At 33.1% G+C, this 20,592-nt stretch overlaps 1 protein-coding gene and 1 pseudogene across 2 annotated transcripts; one reads left to right on the forward strand and one right to left on the reverse strand.

The window, feature by feature from the left end:
- Positions 1–315: 315 nt before the first annotated feature.
- On the reverse strand, positions 316–7,987 carry LOC124835972 (P-loop nucleoside triphosphate hydrolases superfamily protein with CH (Calponin Homology) domain-containing protein). Its single transcript, XM_088092224.1, has 20 exons — positions 7,868–7,987; positions 7,661–7,760; positions 7,321–7,478; positions 6,976–7,128; positions 6,529–6,772; positions 5,985–6,091; positions 5,641–5,712; positions 5,175–5,255; positions 4,841–4,915; positions 4,244–4,325; positions 3,777–3,872; positions 3,514–3,687; positions 3,315–3,421; positions 2,930–3,105; positions 2,637–2,801; positions 2,227–2,477; positions 1,881–2,044; positions 1,110–1,687; positions 726–940; positions 316–632 (listed from the first exon to the last, which is right to left on the reverse strand). Exons 2-20 carry the CDS (start codon positions 7,725–7,727, stop codon positions 553–555), a joined length of 3,045 nt encoding a protein of 1,014 aa, XP_087948350.1. The 5' UTR covers positions 7,728–7,760; positions 7,868–7,987; the 3' UTR covers positions 316–552.
- Positions 7,988–12,535: 4,548 nt separating this feature from the next.
- Positions 12,536–19,938, forward strand: LOC124835971 (short integuments 2, mitochondrial-like; annotated as a pseudogene). Its single transcript, XR_015786584.1, has 8 exons — positions 12,536–12,769; positions 13,355–13,446; positions 13,519–13,980; positions 14,060–14,279; positions 14,378–14,448; positions 16,442–16,538; positions 17,120–17,525; positions 19,607–19,938. The product of XR_015786584.1 is annotated as a short integuments 2, mitochondrial-like (transcript).
- Positions 19,939–20,592: the final 654 nt, after the last annotated feature.

Here is a 20,592-nt window from a genome sequence, read left to right on the forward strand (position 1 = left end):
AAGGATTTTACTCCTGTGTTTCTCTGTCTCTAATCCTATCTTTTCCTATTTCATTGGGAAAAATTAGGTTGTTCATGGTCCATTTTTTTAGTTTTCTATCTTCTAGAGGGAAAATGACTCAACTTGTCATGTTATCACATGATAGTCCTCTCTACTCCAAGACTCCACCCATGTGGGCAACTGGAATTGGGCTCCAAACTACTTACAAAACTTTCCCACCATACTATGATGTCTTAAAATTATTACCATTTACGTTCATAAACAGTGTTCTGAGTCATTGATGTGTTCAAGACCACCATTTGTTGCTAGAGTAAAGAAGAACTCTTAAGACATGCACGAGCTTAAAAAAATTTCGATTTCATTTTTTGAGTTTCTTGATTTTTTGTAATTACAAGAAAGACCCTTTGGAAAAAGACTTAAATACTTGGAGACATTTTTTACAGTGATGTTAACTTGATCATGAAACCAAAACTCTCCCACCAAAGTGGAGCTTGTTCTAAACTATGTCAGAAAAGTTGGTATGCTTCAAGTCGAAGCAGCACTGTCACTGATCTACAGCCACCGTTTTGAAGTCTTGGTGTCTGAATGAGGATTTGGAGGAGGAGTTCTAGCATTTCTCTCCTTGTCGTCGTCTTCATATATGACACAAAACTATTGTCTTAGTATTATGAATAACAGCGTCATGGATCTCAATGTAAAATAGCAGTTCTATAGGTTTAACTTACATGCTGCTACTGGCTTTCCTCCAAGTGAAGATCTACGTGAGTTGTTTGGCAGTGGTGCTTGAATCCCTGTTAGAGATTGTCTTCTCTTCGTTTTCTCAACAGCTGAAATTGGTGATTTTACATTATTTGTATAGCCAGTGCCCCTGATGGGTGATTTTACATTATTTCTATGGCCAGTACCCTTGATGGGTGACTTCACTTCAACTTGTTGGCTCCTGCATATTTTCATAGATTAAGGTCACATATGGATAATCTTCATAAACACTTCCAGAAAAGAAAAATAAGAAACTAAAAGAATTAAACTTATCCATAAGTTAAGATCAATTTATATACACTTGACTTCTTATAGAAAACTTCTCATATAAGTTAACAGTTATAACACACCTCTTATCAGGGCCATTGATCAGTTTCCCAATTGTTCTCAAGGATCTTCTTATTTGGGATCCTTTGCCATTTGTGCTACCCATCACCTTAGAGGCATGTGCATCATTTCCATCCCGAACAGGTGGTTCAGGTGTTTGAGGCAGTTTAATAGGATGAACTTGCATGCCATCATTTAATTTTATCAATCTCGTTTGATAGGAAATGCTTGTAGGACTTCGAGGGGTTTTGGCATGCAACTCTGACTTGGAATTGCCACTGCTGAACTGGCCATTTAGTTTGGACACGGCCTCTACATCCTGCATTGGGCGATATTTCTGCATAGATACAGGCTCATACTGTAGACCATCTTTCTTGATAGATTTTGGACCTTCCAAACTTAATCTTCTGGAACGAGGTAACAAAAGTGGTGATTTAACTCCACTTTTATCCTCTCGACTCACAGATTTATCGGGGCAGTTCTCAATGCTAAGTCTCCGAGAGGGCAATGGAGTTTTCTCTGATGGAGTGTATGGCTCTCTATTCCTTTGGAACATTCTCTGAGCGTCCTTGGTTGCCAATGCAATCTTAAGGTTCTCAACCTATTCATGTAAAATAAAGGAAAACTCAACCACTTTGACTTCATTTGATTTTAGAACAGAGTGACTCTCAACACTTAAACTCTTTCATATTTCAATGATACTAGTGAGGGTCTAATTCTCAGGCTTAAGAAAAGTTAGGTCAAAGCATGCATAGAAGTTAGAAAAAAATTGTGCCACAAAGTTACATTCTAACCTGTTCTTTAAGTTGCATAACCTCACTGCTTTCTTTGTTCAAACGGGCTGCCCCCAGTTCCACAGTGGAAACCCTCTGAGCAAACTTTAAAGTACTCACTGTTTCACCAAAGGAATCTGCTTCCGGACTCACATGAGCAAACATCAATGTTTTTGCATGTCCACCTAATGCAAAATTTGCAACAGAAAATGCATTACTAACAAACATTCAGTCATGGTTATAAAAATAAAAGTAGAGTCTCCAAAGCTTTTCTGTGACATCATCTAACGCTACAATTGGAATTCTACAACAGAGAAAAAGCTGGAATTGGAAGAGAGAATGAAAATGATATGATATTAGCATGCACCTAAGGAATCTTGCAAAAGAAGAGTGAGTTTGCTGTTCCTGTAAGGTATGTGAGAATTCTTTTGAGCCAGGGCTGTGATCACATCTCCCAAACAGGAAAGAGATTTGTTAATAAATTGTGCTTCCTTTAGTCTATCCCCTGTAACTTCAGACTTGTCTACTCGTTCACTTCCAGCTAGGTCTACCAAGTGCAAGCAACTGCGAATGGAGTTCCCAGATGTATCTTTGCCATGAACATGCACAGTAAGTACACTGAGACACGTTGATCAGCCTTATCAGTGTCTCAAACAACCCCAGATAATATATATATATATATATATATGTGTGTGTGTGTGTGTGTGTGTGTGTGTGTGTGTGTGTGTGTGTGTGTGTGTATGTATTTATGTATATATAAGAAAAGCACAAATTCACCTGTGAGAACGACTACTCCTGTTGTTCATTGCAGTCGAACTGACAGAGCGATTAACCTCACCAAGTTTCATGAGGGTCATAACATCAGTTGTAGACTTCACAGGGCGCAATTTAGCATCTGGAAGGCTCAATCCGTCATCATTGCAGCTCCGGATTTCTAATTTAAGGTTTAGTTAAGGAGAAAAATTGTTTACAAATATTAAGATCAACAGACTATAATAAAACCTGCTCTAGCTTATTTCTTTAGAACAGTGCGAAAATGTATGGAATAATGAATGTGAAAAGGATATTTGTTGTCAGTTTTGTCTTCTGCAAGTAGATCTCTAACTTGTTCATTGTAAATCTCAACCATTTGAACATAAATGTCATAACTTATGATGTCATTCCTTTCATTAGACATTTGAAACAGATCTTTAAGAGCCAGATAATTGATTCCCATATCCTTAAATGTTCCACTTGATGGACCACTCTGCAGCAAAAAAGAAATATATTGAATCATCTAGGTTTTCAGTCTGCAAATATAATGAACAGTCGTTGCAGGTTCTTGCATTGACCAGTGACCAGGATAGTAATGCAATATTAGTTTATTTCCTATCTGAAATGCAATTTTCATATTGGTTTTCTTCTTTTAAAATCAATTAAAACTAACACATAGCAGAGTGATATTCAGTATCTTACCATGGTGTGAGTCTTCCCAGATCCAGTTTGACCATAAGCAAAAATACAAACATTGTATCCATCCATCACAGATCTAATCAATGGTTGAGTATCTTTGTAAACCTCATCTGAGTACAAATCGGTAAATTTCAACAAAGAGATGGTAAAAGAAAAAGGTAGTCACACTGGTTCAAAATACTATTGGTTTCCGGAACTCTACCTTGGCCAGCTGTTGGACCAAAAACACGATTAAACTGAAAAAGTTTCCTTCCATCTTTCAGTGTTTTTGATGGATCTAAAATGAATAGAGAACCATCTTCCCCGATGAAATCAACAATATTCCTTGATTCAGCCCGGAATGATGGCCTGATTCTGCAGTAAACTCGAATATTACCTGAGTTCAAAACTAGCTTATTGTCAAGAGTACACAAAAATAAAGTGACATTATACATTAAAAATAATCAAAACTAAGTGTATCTCAACCTTTCAAATCTTGGACCATATTGTATAGTTTCCTATTCTCTTCTACTACTCTGTGATATCCAATAGCTTTAGTTGACATCTCCTGTATTTGACTTCCTGAATTGATGAAGCAACATAGCACAGGACTCTTAACATAGTTTTCAGAAGCAAATATCATTTTGTATAGACAGGTACAGAATAGAAATTCACCTCTTAAAACACTGATACATTTCTTTAATCTGACCATCTCCTCATTAATTTTTATTTTCTAGAAAGTCATCCCACCAACCCCAAAAGCTAAGTAACAGAAAGATGAAGTTTAAAATCATTGGGATGTTTGTCTCATTAACTCAAGCAACATGCATCCCCTTTTATAGTGAGGAGATGTAGCCATTGAAAGTAAGCAAAGAAAAGCAATTAAGTCGTATTTTGCCAACTATGAGGTTTAAAAAAAAAAAAAAAACTGGAAAGTTAATGGTTATTCATACCAATGTCATAAAAAAATCCTTGAAACTGTGACTGCATCTCTTCAAACTCTTTCTTAATTTTCAACTTCAAAGCCTTGAGATCCTGAAAAAAGAAATTTAAACACCTCAACAAAAGCAGACCCAATCTGTGTTTCTAACAAAGATTTATCTCAGTACGATCCCTTTAGGTTCTACTTGGAACAGAATAGCAGACATAACCAGATTTCTATGACCTGGCACAAAAAGGACAATTGTCTTCATATTTCCTAAATCACTAGGGAACAAGTTTATTACATCAAATATCACTCTCGTTTATTGCATTTCTATTGTGTTGTGCTGAATGTGATGTTTTCCCTCTTCTTTACTCTAGAAAGTAAATTAAGATTTATCATAACCAGCATACGTGCAACAGAAAGCAATTGCAGTTTCAGTGAGACAAAAATGACAAATAAAGAGTAGCTAGACACAGTATTTTGCAATAACCTTCTCAGTTGTTTTATCTGTTTGTTAAACTGTAATTTAGCCCTCCTACACCGAGCATAGTTCTAAATCCTGATTTCTAATTAAAATAACTTCAATTCGTTGCTTAAAGTGAAAACAAGCTGTACAAATGCATACCACAAGTTCTTTTTCCTGCATGTTTAAAAGATGTTCCTGGTTGCACTTGCATTTTCCGGGACATGCTTGGCAACGCTGTACAAATTGCAACTTGGGCAAATTAGAATCCAAAATTGAGATAAATTATACCAGTGCATTAGAAAATTGATGATTTAAATGTTGTGGTAAACAATTTTTTTTTATGGGATAAAATTTGGTAAGCCACATTAACATGTCAAACTATGATAATCATTTTAATTCTTTCCTTTGAACATATTATTCACTGCTACTCTATGTTTTAACCATCATTTGTGACTATTCTAGTATGAAATATATTACAAAAAAGAAAAGGTACCTTAGAATTGTCAGGAGCAGATAAAGCAGCTGATTGTGTAGATGTGGAATGAAGTGATAACCCCTCTTCTTTAACAAAATCCTTCAGAAGCAATGACAATTACATTAGATCAAGAATAATAACGAAAGCTGAGGCAAAGAAAATATTGACAATAAACCATGACATCATCAATGTTCGTTTCAGAATCTTGCAAAGTTTAATATAATTGAATGCTATGCTAGAAAGACAAATATCCGTATGCAGTCGTCCTTTAACACGACTTAAGGTTGGCAGCCAATAGTGGTAAGTTCTATGAAACAGGATAAAGTCATTATGACCACAATATTGGCACTTTGGCTTAGAAACCAAGTATAATTGTTTGCAATTGTTTGCAATTGTTTATCTTAATCCCCCACAATTTCAGCAAGAAGGATGGGACAACAATACTCATCAAGAACCAGCATACATTGGATTTACTCAAACTAACCTCACGCAACCTTGTAGTTGGCTGTTCCCCATTACAACATGCCATTATCTGATTAAAAACCTTTATTGGATCCTGCAGTATTTGAAAGAAATTAGGTGGTAGATAGAACACTTCAGTATTTAAAATTTAAGAAAAATGCCAACAAGCGCACCAAATAAGAATTAAAAAATATAAAGTATAAAATGTTAAACGAAAAAGTAAAACCCTTAAAATTTTTATGTTTTAATGGATATACTTTCATTAGAAACTTTTCATTTTTCAGATTCCTCAAAAAGTGTTTTAGGCATTTGCTGACTGAATCCCACTTTCAACTAGACTTATTTGTTCATATGATTACTACTTACCTCTACCAGGTGTTCTTTACGGAGAGAAGCAATGATGTTTCCATCAATATTTTCTTTGGCATCTAACATACGGTCAACCAGTTGCTTGGCAAGTAATTCCACAATTTCTGTTGTGCATCAAATAACAGTAATAGCAAAAAAATTAAGCACATAGAAGAATACAAAGACAGTTTATCAAAGTCCAAAATGAAAAACCAATAACAATTGATTAGAGTTTTACATTGTGAAACTAAAGGATTTATAGTGAATTACCCAGGTAAAAAAAAACAGTCTTTTTTTCATTGAGTAAGCTTTGAAAAATTCCAATCACTCGATCATGTAATTAATTTCTTTCTCAAACAAATTTTATGATATCAACAATTGATTGTTGAGTGAAAATTTAGAAAGAGCATATTAAGAGTTATCATCATTCCAAACTGATTTTCCTCTTAAGTGATGACAACAGGCAAACTCTGGTAGCTTGCATTATCCTGTGAAGCTTGCCTCCAGCTCTCAGATGCAAATCAGATCATACAAATATATTAACAAGATTAAGGGATTAAACCTTCTCTATTCGAAAAATTACTGTCAGCCGGAGGCATCTTTTCCATTGTGGCAGTCAAATCCAATTGCCTACAAGCATCAGAGGGTAGTGCAGCTGCAGCTCTTGAATGCAGTCTCATAGGTAAAGGAGATTTTATGCATTTGTTGTATCCATTCTGATTGTTCATCTGCTTCAACTCCTGAAACGATTTAAGTGCCAAAATGCAATCGACCACTTTGGCTGCTGATCCCATCTCCAGTGTATCCTGAAAATAAATAACCAGCATACTTGTTCATACATCTATAATCAAACGCTATAACACTACGCAAATTTACTGATAAAAATACTTTTCCTTCTCTTTTTAGATTACACCAATTGCACATAGCTACATACATCAAAATAAGCACTGCGCGTGAATTATTTGGAAGTGCGAGTGGAAAATGTGAAAGCCATAAAGAGAAAACATACCCTTTCAAGATCAGAAGCTTCAAAAGCCGGAAGATTTAATTCCTCCATTGCAACAAGAAAGTTGCGTAAATTTACAAAATACTGATAGGCGGGCAATGGCTGAGAATCCCAGGTAAGTGATTGTGAAGGCATTTGATTATCCACAACCACAACCTTAAAAAAAACATCATCAAAAAGGGGTTTAAGCATTTTGTGGGGAGAAGAAAAAGAGAAAACAAAAATGAAAAACTCAAACTTCCCAATATGAACCTGCTTCCAATTGACCACTCAGTTAAATATACCATAGCTTTTTATTTGAATATACAATAAATAAACATAAATCGTATTAAGGATGTAATGTAGTACTTTAGGCACTGCTCCTGGATGAATCTTGTTAATGGCATTGCAAAGAATCAGACCATTTCTCAAGCAAGAAATGAGTTCTCTCTCTGTAGGTTGGCTCGGTAGACCAAGAGGACCCACTTGGCTTTCTAGCCATTGAGTTGCCTTATAGCGTCTGCAAGCTGCATAATTCATTGTAACATTCCTTCAGACAATTCAATAGCAAAGGAACATGGAAACGAAGTTTTTTTTTTTTAAATAGAAGGTTTTTCTTCATTAGTAATAATCATCATCACCAAGTAAACATCTTGGAACACAAACAAGAACAAAAGTGAACTCTTGGCTAAGGAAATCACAAACTGACCCGCCTCTTCAGCTTTTCTTGAAGCCATGTTGAAATCACGAGTCTTATCTATCGTAGCATCCCCCATGATTAATAAAAAAGAAACCCAAAAACCCGGTTCCTGCAAGGTTTTAAGAAATGAGAATGAAAACCGAAATGATCACACAAAAGAAGCACAACCCAAGATGGCCCTTTTAGTTTGTTCCTAAAACCAAAACAAATGCATACCCAAGTTGAAGAGAACCCCAAAAAATGATCTTTTTTATGCGGGTCTTTTGCAAAGGATTCAAAAAGAAAGAACCCAGAAAAGTGAGCAGAGTAGAAGAGTGGTTGTTTTCTGGAGTTAGAATGGGGTTTTTGCTTTGGTTCGGGGTTAGCTTTGAGTTCCGAGCCTCAGCTACGGAATCGTAACGTTAACTTAGATTTTGAATTCAAATTGGTCACGCTTTTGGGTCCACTTATCGATTATGTTCCGTTCGTTTAGCATACCGAGTCAACTCATCCAACGGTGCATACATTTTCTTATGGAATTACTCGAAATCAGGGCAAAATGTTTGCGCGTATATTATAAAAGGTAATAAAATCTTACATATACGTGTTTTCGGGTTAAATTAGATAAATAAATTAATAATTTTAATCTTTTTTCTGTATTATAAAGTTTTTAACTATTAATTTTAAAATATGGTAGTAATTTACTCACTTTTTACAAAGGTAACGAGTTAGTTTCATACCTTTTCACTTGAGATGTACCAATTGGAAACGTTAACCTTTTATTTTCTTCACTTTCTTAAATAACAATTTTAATACTTTCAAAGTGTATTCACAGATCATCCAAGAAAAAAAATTGTTTTTCTCATTTTAAATTACTGTTATTTTATCCTTACTGGAATGTTTTAATTGTCTATTAATTTTAATTTAATTAAGAAACATCTGATATTATAATTTTAAATGTTTTAAATTTGTTATTTATTTATTTTAGTAATATAAAATAACATTTTCTTTCTGTAACCAACAAACTAAAATATTAATATATTGATAGACAAATAGAGGGTCAAACTTGTTCAGTTAATTTATATGATAACTTGTAGGAGCATTTTTGGAACATTTATTGTATCAATCAAAATCAAGTTTGTTTTTACGATACTTTTATTATAATTAAATTAATTTATATGAAAAGTAATATTAGAAAGATTTAATTTATTACGTACATATGCAATCTTGACTTGCATGTGGGGATACCATGAGATTCATTTTAAAAAATGTGAAATCAACAACAGTTCACTTTTCTTCATATTTATTGTCTAAATTTATTTCAGATGTTTCTAGGACTATTTGTTTAACGATTGCTGCAGTGAATTTTAAAAAAAAATATATTTAATCATTTTCGTTTTTTTACATAGAAAACACATAAACGTACCATTTTTCATATTTTTAAATGTTTTAGAATATATTTGAATATTATGTCAACATGTTTAATGTTTCTAATCTAATTAGAAGTTAAATTCAATTTTATATTCTTGTTAATTTAAAATTATAATGTGTTTGTTTTTTAACTTCAATCGAGTTCAATTCAACGTGATTTTTTAAATAAAATCCAAACACATACTTAAAAGTGAAATATATAAAAAAAAAAGTTCAAATTTAGACCTTTTAAACAATATAATTATGCCTAGCAACTTACTTAGAGTTTATTTGTGATGAAAATACTTTGCTACAGTTAAACAACAACGTTAGTTAACAATTTTTTTTTATTTTTTATTTAAAATTATATTTTAAATAAGGAAAATTCATGAAGATTGTATTTTAAGCATTAATAATATACAATCAATGATAATACTTATATTAGCTGGGTTAAACAGTTATTTTATCAACCTTAATAATTGAGTAAGCTTTTGTACAAAATGTTTAAACATTATAATAGCTTACTAAAGGTCACAAATTCTCACCAATGTATTCGCTTTTATTTTATTTTATTTTAAATATTTTTTTTTCTTTTAAACGAATGGAAATTAAAAATTTTAAAAATATAATAATAAATTAAATATTTTTAAATAAATAAGTCAAGATACTATTTAAAAGTTTAAAAATTCAACTATAATCTAAATTATTCTTTTTCACTTGGATCAGTAGAAGTGATACGAATTTTAAAACTTTAAAATAAAGCTATTGGTTATCAAAACTTCAAAGAAAACCTTATTATTGTATGTTTTGCCATGTTATGGATTTTATTGAAACTAAACAAGACATCCAAATCACTAAAAAAAAAGTATTACTAATGATATAATTTTATCCGTGGATAGAAGTTTCTCAGTAAAATAGTAATTATTAATAAATTTTATTAATAAAAAAATTATTGGTAAAATAATGTTTATTAATTTATTTTATCAACGAATTTTAATATTTTAATTATTTTTTGAAATATGTATTGGTAAAATTAGTTAATAATTTAAAATTTTAATTTTGACAATAAAATAGGTCTAAAGTTCAAACTTTAACTTATTGTAAAATTTGTTGATAACTTGGTAATGCATTTTTTTAAAAATTTCATCAATAAATTTACTTGAATTTTTTGAAAATTCGTTGATAATTATTTTTTGAAAATTCATAAATAGTTGTATTTTTTAAGATTTGTTAATAATTTTTTCAATAAATTCATTAGTGAAACAGATGTCAATTTTCTTGTCCAATCAAAAGAAATATTTGTTATAAATTAAATAGAGATAAGGGAGAAGTATGACAAGAAAAAAAAAAGAGAGGAGAAGGAAGAAGATATGACAACAACGATGACAAAAGAGATCAACAACAATAGCAATGACAACAAAGGAGAAGGAAGAGGAGGAGGAGTCAAAGGTGACATGAAGATGACAACAACATACATGACAACAACGTGATACACAATAATAGTAACGACACTGACGAGGGAGGAGAAAGAGAATATCAAAATCATGATATTTACTGAAAAAATTTATCAACGAAAAAAATCTTTCATTACACACATATTATATATATATATATATATATATATATATATATATATATATATATATATATATATATATATATATATATATATATATATAAGTATTGGTGTTGCACATAAATACATATATCAAACTATATCAGTATTTAATTTTTAATTTAAATAATTTGAAATATATAATATTTTATTTTAATAGTGTAAAATTATTAAAGAAATTACCACATTCAATATAATGAACAATTAACTGAAAGAAATATATAAAATGTTACTATCCTTAATATTATTATAACACCAAATATATATAAACAATAATCTTATACAACTAAGGAGTAATATTACAATGAATCAAAAGTATAATATAGTCTTTCAAAAACTAATATAAACAAAAGAATGAACATCTTACTCTACGCTTCAACATCATCCCTATCCTGTATTGGATTTATCTAAATATCTTTATTTGCTCACATCATTAAGGTGATCATTGCAAACAAGAAGAAAAACATACAAGCAAATAAAGATCAAAGGGTAAGCTAATGTACCAAAATGAGTATTCATACACCATTTAAGTTTATAATAACACATAAAGATTTACATCAACCAATCTTAAAGCATACAATCATACATTTTATACTTGACCATCTGGATACATGTATTGATATCATACTCCAGCGAGTTATGCTCTTGTGGTGGTTTTTATTACTATGTAGAGTCATTGTCAATGGGTTTCAGCCTACCACACACAAGATTAATATCTTAATGTCTTAGACTAAAGTAAAGTCCATAAACTAGGACTTCTTGCTCCTCTCATTATATACCCCACCATTCTTCAGAAATACCTATCCAAATAAAGATTTTGGAAAACAAAAAGAATTCTCGAAACGATTGTTTGAGGTGGTATTTTCGAATATGGTTTTGGAACACTTGTTCCACATTTTGTTTTAAATACCCCAAACAACTTCTTCTCCATGGTTCTTCTCCAAATTTTCTTTCTCCTTCAATCCTTCACCACCTATCATATAATTACCATCCATCTTCTTCTTTGTACCTTTTCTCTCGATATGGTGAAGTGGTTAAGGGTGAGGAATATGAAGAATGGTGTGTAGTGGAGAGGAAAGGAAATATGATGGCTATAATGGAAGAGTCATCCTTGCTTTTGTTTTGTTCCTTTTTTTTTCTCCAACGTCGACGTTGGCACAGAGGATAAGGTGTAATAGTAGAAAAAAATGAAGAAGGGATGTGCATGTTAGTTCGTGACGCTAAAAAGGAAAGGAGAAAAAAATTTAGAATTTTTAATAAAGGGTTAAATATATTTTTAGTCTCTCAACTTGAATGTAAAATTGGAATTCGTCTCTATATCAAATATCTCAAGCTTTTATACACTTCAATTCTCAATCTTTAAAAATGAATTAATATAGTCCTTGTAATCCAACTACATTAACATTTTTTAACATTAAAAACACGTTTTAGAATCACATTTGAGTTGTTTGCATTATTTTAATAAATGTTAGTTTAAAATATCGTTTAATAAATCTAAATAAACTAATGTCCTTGAATTATATCTATTTATTTTTAAAATTTTAAAATAATAATGTATTAAAAAATAGATGAATTATAATTTTACATGTAACTTGAGTGACTAAATATATAGTTAACTTTAAAGATAAAATAAGAATATTGTAATATTTGGGGTGTTGGAAGAGGAAAAAAGGATCTGGGTGTTGGAAGAGGAAATAAAAGAGGGAAGGAAGAAGCAGTACATTTCATCCTCCACCTCCAAATCCTTCATCCTGCACCTACAAATTTCTAAAAAATGACTAAACTACCCCTAATTAAAAAGGTTTTAATATTTTTTAGTAAAAATAAAAGTATTTAAAGATTCACGTTGTTAGTGCACAGATATTATTTGCACCCTTAAACTCTACGGATCTCATTTCTGCTTCTCTTTGTTGGTCTTCATTTAGGGTTTAGGGATCTCATTTCTCCATTCTCCCTTCTCTCTCCCAGTACACACATACATACAGACCATTTGTGTTTCTCTCCCTCTGCCTTTCCTCTTCGTCAGTCTAATAGCATAGAGGCACACAGTCCCTCGCAGGTTCGTCTCCCTCATCCAACGTCCCTGCGAGCATTCAACAATCATTGCGAAATTGGTCCGTGTAGTTTTTTATACATAGCAAAAGCTGTCTGGTTAAATTTTGTGTTTTAATTTTTTTAAATATTCTGTTATAATTATTTTAAACTTTCTGTTTTAATTTTTTAATTTATAGTTATATTTGAATTAATTATTTATTCATATAAATATTTGAATTAATTTAATTTATTTTGAATGAAATAATTTTAACTATTTTAAATTCTCTGTTTTAATAATTTTAAATTTTTTGTTTTGATTATTTTAATTTTCTGTTATAATTATTTTAAATATTCTGTTATTATAATTTTAAATTTTCTGTTTTAATTTTTTTAAATATTCTGTTATTATAATTTTAAATTTTCTGTTTTAATTTTTTAAAATGTTTTGTTATAATTATTTAAAAAAATTGTTTTAATTTTTTAATTTATCCTTATTTCATTTTTATTTTAATAAAATTGTTATATTTGAGTTAATTATTTATTTATATGAAAGCAATACAAGGGTGTAGTGTAAGGGTATAGTCAATGCAGGTGTGTAGGTGAGTTAATTATTTATTTATATGAAAGCAATACAGGGGTGTAGTGTAAGGGTATAGTCAATGCAGGTGTGCAGGTGCAGGGTGCAGGGAGCAGGGAGCAGGGTGCAGGAATGGATGTTTGGTTATAGGAGGAAAATGCAGTCAATTGGGTACAAAAGGTTTTAAGAAACAAAATTTATTAAATAACCAAGTAATTTAATTAAGGGTATATTAAGAAATTTGAGGTGCAGATGAAATAATTGGAGGTGAAGCATGAAACCCTCTCATTCCCGTTTTCTGGATGGGACTTTGGTTCAGCCCAAACGAAAACAGTTGGCTCAACATCACTGCGCGATCGTAAACAGCTTCAATTCAACGTCTGAAATTCTCGCTCAGTTACTGCAACTGTAAAGTTGACCGAAAAAGTAGAGGAGAGAAGAATGTCAGGGTTAAAGGAATTGCTTAAGAAAGGGTTAGGTTTAGGAGACATGGCGTTCAACGCCGGCGGAGGAGCTATCAACTGGTTCCCTGGCCACATGGCCGCCGCCAGACGAGCCATCCGCCAACGTCTCAAACTCTCCAACCTCGTCATCGAAGTCCGAGATGCTTGACTTTCTCTCTCCTCCGCCAACCTCGATCTCCAACCACACCTCTCCGCAAAACGACGTGTCGTCGCACTCAAAAAAGATCTTGCCAACCCTAACATCATGCATGTAAAATCATCACCATCGTCAGTATCCTGGTCATTGTCGTTTACCGTTAAGTTATTCACGCGGCGTGTTGTTACTGTAGAAATGGGCGCATTATTTCGAAACTTGCAAGTAGGATTACATTGCAATAAACGCTCACAGTCAGAGTTCCGTGAGGAAGCTTCTGGAGTTAGTGGAGTTCAAGCTGAAAGAAGTAATTTGCCGGGAACCGACGCTACTTGTGATGGTGGTCGGTGTTCCCAACATTAGCAAGTCTGCTTTGATTAACTCCATTCATCAGACTGCAAAGTCTCGCTTTCCTGGTATTAATTTCGCTAATTCGCGAAACCATTGATTTGAATGAATTGGATGAGTTTTTTTTTTTTTGCTTGTTTGGAATTGAAGTGGTGTTCTTTGATAGCGCAGGAGAAGCTGAAGCGTGCTGCTGTGGGTCCATTACCTGGTGTTACTCAAGACATAGCAGGATTTAAGGTCTGGTTGACAAACATAAACATGAACATAAAATTAAACCAGATGTTCAAGTTATAATGGTGAAAAAATATACTATTATGTCCTATTTAGATAAATTTATTCAATAAGAAAATAAGATACAACGAACTTCTCGTGTAAGCTAAAATGAACATATGTAATTCACTTTTATATTGTCTGTCTCATTAAACTTTCTCAAAAGCTGAGACAAATAAGTAGATTGTGCCTTCGTTTTTTCTTTTCTTATTCCTTGCATATTAATACTTAAGGAGAATTTTATGTAATGAGGACCTTAAGGTTGTTGTTTTGATATAGGCTGCGCAGGTTCAACCACTTCAAATGAAATAAAAGATAGCAGATCTTTATTTCCCAAGTGACTAAGTATTAGTATTATGCGTACTTTGTATATCTCTAGTTGTTGCTTTAGGTTTAAAACTTAATTTCTGCAAATGATATAAATGATTATTGTTTTTCTTGTCTCTAGTTTCTAGTTCTGTTGCCTCCACGTGCAAACATATTATTTTATCTGCTGCAGACTACAATTCTTTTTTATTCCATTGTGATTCGTCGGAATCAAGGCATAGGTTTATGTTAGAGACAATGCTTCCCTCGTTCTGTTTCATGTATTAATGCTTTTCCTTGAGTGTGTGTTTTTGAATAGCATATTTGAAGGGTTTTACTTTGTGTTTTTTGGAAGCTCCTTGAGAAAAACAGATGATTATCTTCAAAAATAAATTGAAACAGACATCATTGAGTTACATGAATCAAATTTAGATTCATGTGTCTAATAACAATATTTTCATTCATTTTGTTAGAATTATTACATCTATGTATCATCATTAAGCCTAAGTAGGATGTAGTGTGCTAGATAATTTATTAGTTGTACCTATAGTCGTACCTAGTTTTGCACTGAAGTGTCTAGTATAGTCCCTTAATTTTCCATGTACTCTTGTATCAGTTTTTCATTATAAATAGAAGATTAGGAGAGGGATCTCTCAAGCCCTCCAAAATATATTTCTCTGTTTTGAATCTCAAGTCATTTGAATCATGGATTCTTGTTGTAGTGGTTGTTATTTTAGTACACATTCATATTTTGAAGTGAAGTACTGGTTTTGTTCTCACCTATAGCATCCGATGTTCCAACTATTATCTAATTGTGTACTTTTGCAATCTAGATCAATAGGGTAAACATTCCTAATTGTTGCAAGGGGCAACATGGTCCCTGTAAGACAAGTGAAGAGGGATCATGGAAGAAAATAGTATGAAAGGCAAGCAATACGTTATTGCCTAGGCTGAAGCTTTTGGAATAGTCAACAAAAACGTGCTGGGGAGAAAAGGGGATGATAAACAACTTTATGAAATATTGTTTTAATCTTTGGTTGATAAAATGAAAGAAAATGTGATATTTTCCATGTTTTTTGTGATCGAAGAAGTGGTAAGAGTCCCCAAATTAGATGCACTAATGATTTGAATCAGTTTCAGAACACAATTAATTATTTTCTTTCTCACACACAAAACATGAAAGCTTAACGAAGTAAATCTAGGAATTTCAAGAGTATATATGATTTGGACAATTTTTTTTTAGGAAAAGAAATTTATATTAGTGAGCCATACGATCAAAATATCGTACCTACAAAGTATACCCTTATGTACTGCATATATAGTGTGTATTGTACTACATACTGGTTAGTTACCCTTCCTTGAAAATATTGGAAACCTGCTAACTGTTTCAGAAATAGGTTTTATTTTTTGTTTTGTCAAGATATTTTTGAGAGATTATTATTCTCTTCCATTCCTAATTCCTGAAAGTTTTTAATGTTGGCTTGATTATTTATTATTTGGCATATAAACGAAGAAAGTATTTGCAAACGAAAAGGTAGAAGGAAATCAGTGCATATTCTATTTTTCTCTTGCATTTTGTTTTATTATCCGTCACTGATTCTATTTTTAGTTGGTGGTTCCATAATTAAACAATGACTTTGACCCAATGTTTCAGATAGCACATAAACCAAGTATATATGTCTTGGATTCCCCTGGGGTACTGGTTCCGAGTATCTCGGACATAAAGACAGGGTTAAAGCTGGCTCTGGCAGGTACTATGTCTTTTAAAATTTATCTTAAATATTTCTGTCATTCGTAAAATTTTACATTATTATCGGTGGTAAAATTTGACATATTATTTATATCGGAGCATGACTTTGTTGACTAAAACTATGTTCTGAAATTACATTTGTTTATCCCCAACATGTTTGATTCCTGTGGATTTATTCAAAGCCTTTTCTGGGAACTATGTTTGCTTACAGGAATATGAATAAAAGCTTTAATTTGATTTTTTTTTCTTCCTGCCAGTTTTCATTGTGTCTACAAGTTAGATTGCAAATTGTAAAAGCGGGAAATTACCTTGTGGAGTTATACTAGGACGGTTTTATTGTGAAGAAACTTGTAATTGCTGCTGTTATTTCTATACATAGAATACAAACAAGACTTCTTACTGATGTTTTGGTTAGCCAATTGTTTTAAAGTAAAATAAGGAGAGTGTTTAAATTTATAAACAGCAGTCTTCTTTTATATGATTCAGTGTCTATGTGGTCTCTTATATTCTTATGTTTTACTTGCAAACCACATTGCATGTTTATTATTTTATTGCATTTAATCAATTGAAGTGGATTGTAAGGACCTCATTTTCTTGGTGGTGGGGACACGGTGGTCACCCACCTTTCGCATTATTGGAGTGCAATAATGAGGGAAGGAGAGAAAAGGATAGGGGGGGGGGGGCATTTTACGGGGGAGGCTTTGCAAAAAGAAGACTCTCATTTTTGGCATGTGAGAGGGAGAGAGAGAGAGAGCAGCAGAGGGAGGGAAACCTTCTCCCGTTTCCAGCCGTCCAGAGGGCAACCATGGGAAGCTGTACCAACTCTGAAGGGCTGAGAGGAGGAGCTGGGTTGGGCATCTGGTGAGAGGGGAGTTCTTGCAGTCAGATCTGGAGAGAAAGGGGAGAGGTACTGAATTTGCTAGGAGATCTGGAGCTGTATGACTGGGAGGAGATGGATCACAAATTTTACAAAGGAAGTCTTCAAGAGGTAAGGGGAGCTTGATTTATTTCCTTGATTTTTGAGTTATTAAGTGTTTGATGCAAATCTGGGTAAAATCTGGGAAGAAGGGGATGAATTTGGGGTTTCTGGACTCTGGTGCAATTCTGCAGAATTTCTGCAGAATGCGCGTTCGTCCAATTTGGGTGAGTCAAAATTGCACGTTCGTCCCAACAGTGCTCGACCAGATAGTGGTCGACCAACTTCAGAACGTTCGTCCAATTCTGGTGAAATTGGACGTTCGTACAAATTACTGTGCGTTCTGTTTTGAACGAACGTCCGTGTTCGTCCGTCAAGTCTGTTTATATGAGACGCTAGTCCAAACAGTGAATTATGAGCGTTCGTCCTTAACTTAGTATCTTCGTGGAGTAATCTTGAACGTTCGGCCTTGGTCTCAAGACGAACGTCCGTAGGTTATAAAGAGCGTTCGGTCTGTGAGGATGTTTGATCTTATGCGCTCGTCCAAAGCGTCCAATGGTTTAGCGTTCGGCCTAAGTGATGGATCTTAGCGTTCGGCTCAGTAATTGAGCGCTCGGCCTTGTGATAATTATGAGCGTTCGGCTTTTGGGGTATAACGAGCGTTCGGTTTTTGAGTATAAGTGAGCTTTCGTCCTTGGTTAAGTGAGCGTTCGTCCTTTGTTAAGTGAACGTTCGTCCATAAGTGTTACATTGAGCGTTCGTTCATAAGTGTTACATTGAGCGTTCGTCCTTAAGTGTTAAATGAGCGTTCGTCCTTAAGTGTTATATGAGCGTTCGTTCTTAAGTGCTAAATGAGCGTTCGTCCTTAAATGTGATAGTAGCGTTCGTCCCTCATTGTGAGTGTAACGTTCGACCTTGGTTTAATTGTGTTAGTGAGCGTTCATCCTTAAGCTGGTATTCTTAGGTTTGAATCTGGAACGTTCGGTTTTGATGTATTAGTGTACGTTCGACCTTAGTGATTTATAGCGTTCGATCTGGATCAGGTGTTCTGAGGTTTAGATTATTAGCGTTCGGTCAATATGGAATTGTATTCAGCGTTCGACCTATAGAGTATGATTTTCTAGCGTTCACGTAAATAGTATCCAGTCAAATGATGTTCAGAAAAATACATTCGTTCTTGGTTTAGCGTTCGGTCTAAGTACTCAATTATAGCGTTCGACTGATTAGTGTTTGATCAAGTGAGACGTTCGGTAGTAGCGTTCGGCCGAATTGTGGGTACTCGGTTTAGCGTTCAACCTATTGAATCTCATAACGTCCTTCCAATTAGTATAGTAGTGTTCGACAGTTGTATTTGGTGAATGGTGTTCGTCCATATAGTGGTCTACAAATGGTAATGGGTTCTAAGTTCACATTGCTGTTGTTTGGGTTGAATTAATTGTGCACAATGTTTGATGTGATTTATGTGAAAAGTATGTGAATGCATGAGATATGATAAAATTACTGTGATGAATGTATTTTATGATGTTGACATGAAATTTTGCATCTGATCATGGAATGAGTATTATGGGGAGATTTTGTATTGGTGTAATGTGAGTTGAGGAATATGAGTATGGTATGAATCTCATGGAGAGATTCTGAAATGTTATGATATTAGTGTGTATGTTGATGTTGAGGGTCCCGTAGTTGGAGGTTATCCTGATACTCTAATAATTCATACAGTCTCAAGTAGAGAAGGATGAATTATGTGGTGAGAGGAGCAGGAGGTCCTGGTCTATGTGCCGGTTTTGGACATAGTGAGGGGACTAACCTTGTGAATGGTATGAAGTATTTTGGAAGTGTATTTGTAAGAAAAAGTAGAAGTCATCACAAGTGCATAACCTCCCGTGACCGCTCATCAACGTATCATCCGGATGAGTGTTTAGTGAGTATTGTGGTGTTTATTGGGATTGTGGTTCGAGTGTCTTATGAGATTTATGGTATGATGGTATATGAGTATGTCTGTCTTAAATTTTATATGATGCCTATATTGAAGCAATTTTGCATGTTTTATAAATGTTGTGTTGCATGTTAGCTCACCCTTACTTATTTGTGCATGTATCGGAAAAATCATATTTTTGCGATGATCGTATAACGTTTTTGTTATACGGGAGCAGATGGAGGATTGTCGCGTGATCCTGTGCAAATGAAGAAAGAGATGAAAGACCAAATTAGAGAGATTCAATGTTATAGTTTCAATTAAAATCTGATGCATAAAATTTTTGTATAGATTTATGTATGAGGTTACGGGGGTTACCGTAAATGTATTATTACCATATTTAAATTCTGAATTTTTAAAGGGCGAATTTTTGGGATGTTACATGGATGCCTTGGTGGGACAGTAGCAGAGGACAAATTAGTGACAAATTAGTGATTTGTTTTGTCTATTTACTGGGTTGAATTTAATTTTCAGTACAATCCTTTAATTTTACGGGCCTATAATTTTGAATCTTCTTGTCCCTTCAATGGTCAAGATCCTATCTCTTATTATCTCATTCCTTAGTTATTAGCAATTCTTATAATTGCAAAGCTGTCAGTATTCCATCAGGGCAATCATTTGCGTTAGTTTGAGAACATGCTCTGTCAAGGATGGGTATGCTTCTCTTGATTCACTATGGGTTATAAGGAGGATTCTTAGTATTCCTGTGATTAGGTCTCACATTAAGGCACGTAAGATAACCTTGCTAGTTTTAATTTGAATTTGACGTTAAATTTGATTAATTTGATTCCATTACTTTTTATAGTGATGATCTATTCCCATTTATGTGGAATTGATTTTGAAGTTGTGGTTGATGTTTTCAAGTAGATACTTTAGGCAGGATATTAAAGTCATTTGTTGATTGATGAACTCTTGTTGTATCCCATTTTTTATTGATTGTGTTTAAACTACCTTTGCATCAAACAATCAATTTCCTTGTTACATATTTGGTTAAAAAACTTAGAGAGAGAGTAAAAAAATCTTAGAGAAAAATGTTTTAGAGAGATGATTTGTTTTTAGATAATAAAATTTATTTATAAAAAAATTATTTATACATTAAACTTTTAAAATTAAAATTACTTAATCTCATTATTTAGAACACACTATCAAGACATGATTTTTTAA

Source organism: Vigna umbellata, chromosome 5, assembly GCF_029865625.1.
Source record: "Vigna umbellata cultivar VRB3 chromosome 5, Vumbellata_1.0, whole genome shotgun sequence".
Lineage (NCBI taxonomy): Eukaryota > Viridiplantae > Streptophyta > Magnoliopsida > Fabales > Fabaceae > Vigna > Vigna umbellata.